Here is a 9,776-nt window from a genome sequence, read left to right on the forward strand (position 1 = left end):
TGTGCTTATCTCCAATAGTAACTTTTGAGTCCGATGTGCAAGTTTCATGGCTTTGAATTGTCTCTTCTTGTTTGACATGTGGTGAGATTCCTCTATCAGTTTATCAAAGTTCTTCATCCTCAGTCAGTGAATGTGTAGAGTGATACTCATGACTCAAATGACTCTCCAGTCGTTACATTTGCTAAATCAAACTTTGTATTTTCCTTGGGCTTGTCTTTCTTCTTCTTTTACGATCCGCTTTCTTTGTCCTGCAGTCCTTTGGGAGATGACTAAGCTTCTCCTAGTAGAAACATTTATTTTTCTTCTTCTTGTTTCTACCATCTTTAGACTTCTCGCTTTTGGAATCATTTTTGGACTTATCCTTAGTAGGGTTGCCCTTGTCCTTTCCTTTTGTTAGAATGGCCTTGTTGCTATTATATTCATACAGCTTTTCCCAGCTTCTTCCTACAATAACAAGGCCCAAGTTGTTCAAGTGTAAGTGGCTTGGTCTATGCTCCAATTGTCACGGTTATCAAAAAAGCTTTGAAACTCCTTGGAAGAACCAATATATATAGCTAATTGGCTTGAGTCCACCTTAGGACCAACTATTGCCATTTGATCTTTCAATACCTTCACTTTTGTGAGATGGGTGTGCCTAGTCCCCCTCCTTCTATCTCATCATGAAACAAATGATTTTGGAGGAATAGCATTCTTGACGAATTGTGTGTCATGTGTGTATGTATATGTGTATGCACATACAACCTTTTTTTTGGGGGGTGAAATCTCTCTCTCTCTCTCTCTCTCTCTCTCTCTCTCTCACACACACACTCACACACACACAGTGTGCATGTTTGACATATATATGTATATACATATCTGTTATACATACACGTGCATTACACACACACTTTATATTACAAGGTAGCTATCCCAAAACTAGGAAGCTCAAAATGTACATCAAGAGAAATCTCCGGGTAGGACAAATATACATCGTAGTCTATGTAGTGAGTTTACAGACAATCAAAGAGTGATTGCTGCAAAGAACGACGAAAGAAAACAAAAGGAGAAAACATAGGATCACCAAAGACTCTGTGGTTTCTATCTTTCCAGGGAGTCCAGAGTGCCAATCAGCTAACCCAGCTAAAGAAAAACTCAAAATCCGGCCGTCGAGGATATATCCCAAAAAGCTAGAAAAGCTTCCCAAAAGAAGCCTGGGGAAATCTCAGTCGCAGAAGTCACGTGTCTTGGGGCAGTGCCAAGAAATATGAGACACAGGCTCCCTCGGAGCCAAATAAGCCAAATATCGACGACAAATAGCCGGAGCCATACGTCTGCATGATAAAAGCTGTCCAGATGGAAGAACCCCCAACAGAACACACCATAAAAAGACTTGTTGTTCAAAGAGGGACCTTGGAGTTCCAAATGTGTTTCAATCTTTTCCGACACCATTTGATTGGACGATGCAAACCCCAAATCTAATTAGCTCTATCCGATGCCCAAGGTGGAGATAGCAGAACTTTATTAAAAAATGACACTGTAATATGAGACAGCTTCAAAGGACGAATGGACGAGTATGCTGGAAGAAGAGTCCAATCCTGAAGCTTGTCTTGAAGTTCTGAAGGTGGTATTGGCTGAAAAGGCTGAAGCGTCCGAGTAATGGGTTGCCATACATGACGATAATGCATTCCTAAAGCATATTTTTCAGCAGCCAAAGGAAAGGATAGAAGAGTGCCATCATCATGAATGACATCTGCCATAGAGAAGATCCCTTTTGAATTAATAAATATTGAGCGTTCAGGCTCCTGCAAAGCCAACGGTGGAGAAAAAACCCGTGACTAGTGGATGCTCTCAGCTCTCAAAGAGTTACCTTGCAAAGAGTCATGGCTATGTCAAGCCAAATGTGAGAGAATATGTTTCCAATCCAAACACATTTGAGAAATGAGAGGGCAACGTTTGACCTTGCCTTCAATACTGCCCACACACACGCGCACGTGCGCGCACTCACACACATATGTATACAGAAATATGTATTACACACATATTATTTGTACACGTATATGTATATATAGATATGCACATGTACAAACAAATACATTTACATATTTACATAAACATGTACATATGTCTTACACACATATAAATATACATATACATGTATATGCATACATACTCATATATTTATTTGTGTTTACATATATGTATATACACATATATTTTGTGTGTGTGTGTATTTACATATATTTTGTGCGTGTATTTGCATATATGTATATATTTTTGTGTATATTTACATATATGTATATATTACACATAGGGACTTTGAAATGATGCCAGCTTTCCATGTAGCATTACTTGTCTCTTCTTAGCATCTGCATAGCAGATATGATTTTTTGCTTGGCTATGGTCAATGTGGATATAAATGCTGATGTGACAAAGGTATGTGCTTCATATAAAGCTACCTTTACAAACCACCATAGGCAGAAGATTATAGCTTGTTGAGGGCTTCATTTATTTTACATAATTGCCTTAGTAACTCCCGGTTGAGTTTGAATAGGTTTTTGGGATAGTTTTACGTCTAACTTAGGACATGGTAATAAGTGCATTTTTAAACATTTGGTGGTGTATTATGCTGGAATTTGGTAATTTGCTAAATGCACAGTTAATACAAGCTATAAAGCTCATTCTAAATCTTTTCTGCACGACGTTTTAATGAAAATAACATCATTTCTACAGCATGATTCTTGGGGAATGTGTATCTTGTCTGCAATTGGTGCAATATCCAATGTGACCCTGTGTCTGCCTGCTACATCTGCAGGCATAGTTACATATGAGGTAAATGCACTCATTGTTTTTGCAGGGTCTCTGAGTTTTTACATGGAGCATCCTTGAATTAATGCTCTCACATGCAGTTGCTCATGTCTAGCCAGTCATGTACCTGCTTATACATAAAGAAAGGGCACCCAATCTTGATACTTACAGTTCCACAAATTTGAAATTTCGAGTTACAAACATATTTTTTAAAAATAACATTGTAGGTAGGTAGATGCAGATATTTCAAAAATTTTAAGTGGTTAATATTAATTTATGCAGGGACGCTTTGACATTCTCTCTCTATCAGGCTCATTCCCACCTGCTGAAAGTGGAAGTTCTCATAGAAGAACGGGAGGTTTGAGTGTGTCATTGGCAGGGCCAGATGGGCGAGTTATTGGAGGTGGAATGGCAGGCCTTCTCATGGCAGCCAGGACTGTTCAAGTGAGTATTTGATAAATCCATGCTATTACCTGCCAGGTTGTGATTATTTAACCCAAGCTTATGTGCTTGCATTGCTGAAGGTATTTAGTTTGTGTGCCTGGCTGATCAAATACTTTTTGGTGCATGCTTTATTCGTGTCCTTACAACTATGGTTCCTCTATTACAGATGGTGGTAGGTACCTTTCTCCCTGAAAGTCGCAAAAATCAGGGACGAACAGGCAGTGGCACTGTTACTCATGGTATTCAAGCTGCTGAAGGAACAACTGGCTCTCATATGTTTGTATCTGTGCCCCAATCATCCACGCAGGATCAGAGTTCTAGAGGTGCTGGGGACGAATCTGCACAGACTCATCATCTACCGCATTCCATGCCTTTCCAATTGATGGATTGGAGAGGGAGTCATGTCAGCACTCAAAGTAGAGGGGATACACATACTACGTCATCTCCAGGTCAGTGAGAAACGTTTAGACCTTTTTACTTGCACACAAGTTAGCTGGGTAGGTAGGGAATTGTTGGGGGACAAAGCTTTTAAAGGTGTATGACCTTGCTCTGCCAGGTGCAATTTATTGTGCATGTCAATCGTGAGCGTCATGCGTCATAAAAAGATGTATTGATTTGATTGCGTTAAAGGTGTGGTGTGATTCACATCCTTGAACATGAATGAGATGCTACGTATGGGTGCTTTCAAGGTGTGCAGTTGGCTTCCTTGATCGATGGTGAGGAAATATCCTTTTTAGGTGGCCATTTCTGAAGCTGAACGAACCCACTCTGCTCTGACGCCATGTGAGAGATTTCACCATGCATTCAATGCACATCAACAAAAGCAATCTTCAACCAAGAATAGTTCACACATGACAGAGAGGTAGAAGAGAGAATGTAGATCTGTATATACACAGCCCAATCAGAACGACATTGAAACTCCACGACAAGTACAATTCTTGGTAACTATGCTCTCCTCTACTGGATGTCAGTAGCCTTCTTTGCACAATTGCTGATGTGCCACATGGTCATGCCCGACATGTGGCTGCAGCCTGTTATCAAGTCACCTGCTGGCAGTACAAATTGCTGTTTTGCCATGCCAGCAGGCTGCCGAGGCTGCCATATCAGCAGCTGTAGTGTCTACATGGGCCGTGTGCCAGTCTACATGGGCCGTGAGCCACATGTGAGCATTAATGCCTAAATCGAAGAATTGGTGCTCCAAATAGCCGCACAAATACAAAAGAATGCCTGCTGGGGGTTGCCCCAAATGCTGCCACCAATTAAGGAGTACGGCTGGACCATGTGAGCATTAATGCCTAAAGCGAACAATTGGTGCTCCATATGACCGCACAAATGCAAAAGAATTCCTGCTTGCCCCAAATGCTGCCACCCAATTAAGGAGTACGGCTGCACTATTTTTTATATTGATTGCCACCATATGCTTTGTCGAGTACTGAACTGAAAATTACAGCAAGAATGCACATACCAGGCACAGCTCTCTGTATTGATAGTACTGAATTTTGAAGTATCTCAAGATGCATGCCCCTTAAAAATTTATTCATTAGAAGAGGGCCATGGCTTGGCTGAATGGAAGGGTTTGACAAGCTGAGCGAAGAGAGAGAGAGAGAAGAGAGTCGAGCGGATGGGGTGATGGGAGCTCAGCCAGAGGAGGTGATGGGATGGGCTGAGGGGAAGGAGGGTGATGGATTGGGCTGAGTGGGCAGGTCTGAGTGGAAGGGATGCCTGAACACTCTTACCCCTTTCAAGGGATGAAGAGGGAAGAGTGAATGTGATGGAGAGTGGAGGTGAGGCAAGATGTTATCCTTGGAAAGGAATAGCTTTATTTCTTTGGCACACTTTACAAAGTAGCTATCTTAATAAATGTATCATGTTTGAAAGAGTTAGGAGGGTCTTCTAATTTAAGGGAAACAGATGCCAAATTGTCCCCTTGGAAGAATTTTGCAATGAGATGAATGCAAGGTATCTCTTTGGGATTTTGTTTCTTAAGCTATTAAAGAGAAATGGCTTTTTAATTTTTTGTCTAAAAGCATGAAGTTTTCTTTAATGAGTTATTGGTTGAAGTTTCCTTGTGTTGTACCGGATGGGTTGCCTTTTGAGCGAGATGCAAATCATTGTATACATATTTCTCTTGTGTAGAGCCTCTTATAGGCTTAGTAAAATTGAAGACAAGGAGGTGAAAAGACAATTAGTTGAATATCTTTGAAAACCCAATAATTCTCCATGGCCTTAACTAGTCTAAATGGTGAAGCAAAAAGATAGTACTATGCTCGTATGGATACATTGAATGAAATTGCAATAAAGAATAATTATCTAATGCCTTGCATTGATGAGCTCTTCAATTGATTGCAAGGAGCAAAATGTCTTGCTAAAATGGACTTAATGTTAGGATATCAACAATTTTGTATTAGTACAGAGCATGTGCCCACAACCACCTTTAGAACAAGGTATGGGCTTATGAGTTCAAAATAATGCCATTTGGTTTGACCAATGCTTCACCTACATTCATGACACTTAGAAAGAATTTAGAGAAACAAGAAAAGAGAACAAGGCACAAAATAGACAAATTTTTTTTGGTTAAGTAGAAAGTTAGACTAGAAGAGAAATCAACATGGAGAAGGTGAGCGATGTCCAAAATTTTGTTTCCAGAATGTAACTTGTCTAAAGAGGAAGGGAATATCATGTCAATTCTAGTACCAAGATAATACCAAGATCATAGGTATGCTTTACAATAAGGAGAAGGTTTGATTAGCTTGGTAGAGACTTGTTAACAAATACCAAGTCTTGAGCGACCATTAAGGTATTGCCAAACTCTTTTTGCTTCCAATACTTGGTCTTCCTCAAGCTTGGCGAGACAAGGCTCAAGCTGGAACTTGGATTTGACCATTTTATTCAATCTCTCCTTGAGCTTGGTCAAGCCATCCTCCCTATGCTTCTATAGCCACTTCTTCTCTCCTCCCTTCCAAAACTTCTCAAGCTGCTTTCATTCTTGTTGATTACGCTTGAACGCTAGTAGGCAGGGTGTGGCCTCATAATTTACTTGTTTGCACATTCTTTTGAAGCAGGGTGAGGAGGTCCGCCTCCTTAATGTCATTGTCTGTCTTCACTGTCCTGGTCTGATCCTATCACTTGATTAAAATTGTAAGGTCATAGAGTGCCTATGAAGGCTTAGAGAAAGAGACCAGTTTGGTGTGTGTGGGTAAGGATGACTATACTTGTTATGTGCTAATTTGTTAGGCAAATATGTGAGAGGAGTTCCTAAATTGGAATTACCCTGTATAACTGCTGCCAACTGCAGAAGAATGACTATGATTGTTACCGCCCCCTACACTTATAGATGCGGCATGTTGTGTTCATACTGCAAGCAGCCTGTTTTCATTTGCTTCTCATTGCAGGGCATTTTCCCGGTTTGTGTCGACCTTGTCACACTGAAGGCTATACATGGTTTTTTGTGGCAGCTGCCCAAATATTTAACAGTTTAGCAATTGTGGTCTCCACAACCATTTTGATGGGTGTCCCATTTTTGTCGTCAACTATGGTTCCAACTTTTTAGGGCAAGTTGGTCCCATTTTATCACAAGGACCTGCTTGTATGCTAGCATAGATCTGGGTGCGAGTAGATTGCCTGTTCTCAGCTCAAGCAGTTAAGTCTTTGTCAATTAATCTGTTTGCATTGTGGCGACGACAGTGACAAAGGTGTACCTTGGTAAAATCAGACCTCACTGAGTATTTGCGCCCCATGGATGAGGTGCTATCGGACACGCAACCTTGTGCTTTGACATGCCTCTCCAACATTGGGCAAGTCTGTGTGAATGATGCTACCTGAAGCTAGAGAATGGTCCTGTGATGGCAAAGAATGCTTGGCTCTTTGAAATATCCATTGCATTGCTATGTGATTTTTGACACCACCAACTCACATGTAGCAACAGGATTTGGCATCACAAGAAAAGTGGTGGCAACAACGAGTGATCCAGCATAGTGATCCCTTTGTGGCAATTTGAGGGCTGCCTAAAGTAGTGTTATCTCACCTTGGTACTCATGTGACCTTTTCGTTGGCTTGTGCCAGCAATGAACAGTATCTGCAGTGGCACAGTCAGCGTAGCAATCATGGCGAAGCTGCTATCCATTACCTTTAACATCTGCAATCGAGTCTCGAGCTGCAAGAAATCTCGAACCCATTTGATATTGTGATCTTGGTTTGCAGTTTCTATCCAATGGATCAAAACTGGTCGTGATTATCACAAGGTGCAACATCTACGATTACAAGTATTGCTTGTCTTGGGGCGAGTATGGGCAGAGTATATCAAGTACTTTGCATGTCACTTGATTGATCCAATGGATCATTGCCACAGTCACAAGGTGCAGAAGTGTGCGCGAGGTATGTGACTTGCACAAAAATACGACGTCTGATCATCAATTGCTAAATAGAGTGCCAAAACAATGACAATGGCGATTTTGCACATAGGAATTCAATGAAAGAAAGATATATAGCCAATGATGAGTGCTGAATAGACCAGAGCTGCTTTGAGAGACTTGACGTAAGTTTGATCGGGAGGAGTCAATACCTACTTATGGAGAAATTTTCTGTGATGCTCATGTTGATGAAAGCAGAGAAAGCTTGTATCTACTTGACAGTCTACATTTTGCAGTGAGATTAATAATGTTAACAGGTATATGTGGCCTTAGTTCGAGCAAAATGTGTCTTAGTTCGAGCAAAATGTGTTTGCTGTAGCTTGACCTTCTACTGTTTAACTTGTGTATCCTGAAGTATTTTAAGCGCTGTGTGGGTCCGACCAGGGTGCCATTGGGAGTCTTGTGCCTCTGACCATGTCCAAAATTTCCTGTTTTCATACCTTCTCTTCAAAAATTTCAATGGTTCATATTAAGCACCTTTGGTGCATAGCGCAATTGCATAATCATCTATGGGCAATAGTTTTATCTTGGAGTGCTTTGGTCATATATGATTATCAACCTACCACGATGATAGGAGTTCTAATTTGCAGATTTTTATTAAGTTTCTCTATGGAGAACTCTACGTCACTTTGCTGTATGTTGAACTAGATTTTTTCATTAGTTGCTTTGTGCAAGGGATTCCATTATTTGTGCTCACGTCAAGCTTGACTAATGGGCACCTTGTTGAAATGCCCCTAATGTCAAGCGAAGAGGGGCATAGGTTTTCTTATTCCTCTCCCTCATATTTGAGGGGGATTGTGGAGTTGAATAATAGGAGTTTCCATTTTGCATGGCAGAGGACGTGATAGAAGCAGCAAGTTATAAACTTACTAAAAGTAAATATGAATACCAACCAAGCATATTATGATAACTTTCATGAAGTGCAATGGAAAAATGATGCCCATAAAGTGTAGAGTCTCAAGGAAAATTGGACCAATCCAATTCGTGTAAATATGTGAATGCACGAGAGAGAGAGAGAGAGAGAGAGAGAGAGAGAGTTTGCGGAAGACGTCACTGGTCTATGAGACAAAGTACAAACATCAAAAAGTGACCTGGTACATTTGAATAACTAGAGAATTGGGAGGGTGCACAGAGGTAGCTTCTTATAGGACATAGCTACATTCTAATACTATCATAGTGGCCTTTATAACATCAATTAAAGATTGAGAGTCTTTGGGTTTGCATTTGAAGTTCCTAATTAAGGCTTGACCATCTCAATGAACCGCCCATTTGCTTGCTTAATGTGCTTGCTGTACTTTGGTGAGTTCATTGTTGTTCACTATTTGTTCATATATATACGATGTTCTCTAAAATGAGGGTTATAATGAAAAATAAGTAAGTATATGGTTCCATAAATGAGAAATTAAGAAAGAATTGTATATTCATTTGAGAAATATACAAGCATGGTTGGTGTCAAAAACTATCACTCGGACTTTTCTGCTCGTAGGTTTTTGCTCAGAAACTGTGCACATCCTCTAACACCTAGGTTTGTTTGGATAGTGACAGGTAAGTGGACCCTGACCTCATATATTTAAGATGTTCTCTAAAATGAGGGTTATAATGAAAAATAAGTAAGTATATGGTTCCATAAATGAGAAATTAAGAAAGAATTGTATATTCCTTTGAGAAATATACAAGCATGGTTGGTGTCAAAAACTATCACTCGGACTTTTCTGCTCGTAGGTTTTTGCTCGGAAAGTGTGCACATTAACACCTAGGTTTGTTTGGATAGTGACAGGTAAGTGGACCCTGACCTCGGAGCCTAGACTACTTGATGGATTCGACACTTTTGTACCAACTTTAATTTTATGTATACCCATATAATAATAAAATTTTATTCACCCTTATTTGAGCTTTGTGTGCCGTGTTGTTAAAAGGTTTTATTTTTTACACACATAAACACACACACACACACACTTTCTACCCCTTAAAACCTTTTTTCCTTGCTTTCTCCTCTCCCCCCCTGCTCCGCCCCCTTAATTCTTTTCCCTATTTACTTCCATTTTTTCTATTTCTCCCCAATTTTTTCTCTCTATTTTTCCTAAATTTTCATACTCTTTCCCTACTGTTCTCAAATTCTTTTTTGTCTCCACCTCCCTA

General features: G+C 40.2%; 1 protein-coding gene across 1 annotated transcript; it reads left to right on the forward strand.

The window, feature by feature from the left end:
• Positions 1 to 2,376: 2,376 nt before the first annotated feature.
• On the forward strand, positions 2,377 to 4,869 carry LOC147891719 (AT-hook motif nuclear-localized protein 2-like). Its single transcript, XM_087388037.1, has 5 exons — positions 2,377 to 2,412; positions 2,710 to 2,808; positions 3,067 to 3,228; positions 3,395 to 3,677; positions 3,926 to 4,869. Exons 1-5 carry the CDS (start codon positions 2,377 to 2,379, stop codon positions 3,946 to 3,948), a joined length of 603 nt encoding a protein of 200 aa, XP_087244163.1. The 3' UTR covers positions 3,949 to 4,869.
• Positions 4,870 to 9,776: the final 4,907 nt, after the last annotated feature.

Source organism: Dipteris shenzhenensis, chromosome 17 (genome assembly GCF_047967505.1).
Source record: "Dipteris shenzhenensis isolate YYH24624 ecotype China chromosome 17, Dip_SZ_1.0, whole genome shotgun sequence".
In the NCBI taxonomy this organism is placed as follows: Eukaryota; Viridiplantae; Streptophyta; class Polypodiopsida; order Gleicheniales; family Dipteridaceae; genus Dipteris; species Dipteris shenzhenensis.

Excerpts from the sequence above, each read along its gene's own strand:
- LOC147891719 (XM_087388037.1), top strand. The coding sequence starts at position 2,377 with ATGGTCAATGTGGATATAAATGCTGATGTGACAAAG. Across the intron at positions 2,809-3,066 it reads CAGGCATAGTTACATATGAG|GGACGCTTTGACATTCTCTC; the intron begins GTAAATGCACTC and ends TAATTTATGCAG. Across the intron at positions 3,229-3,394 it reads TGGCAGCCAGGACTGTTCAA|ATGGTGGTAGGTACCTTTCT; the intron begins GTGAGTATTTGA and ends CCTCTATTACAG.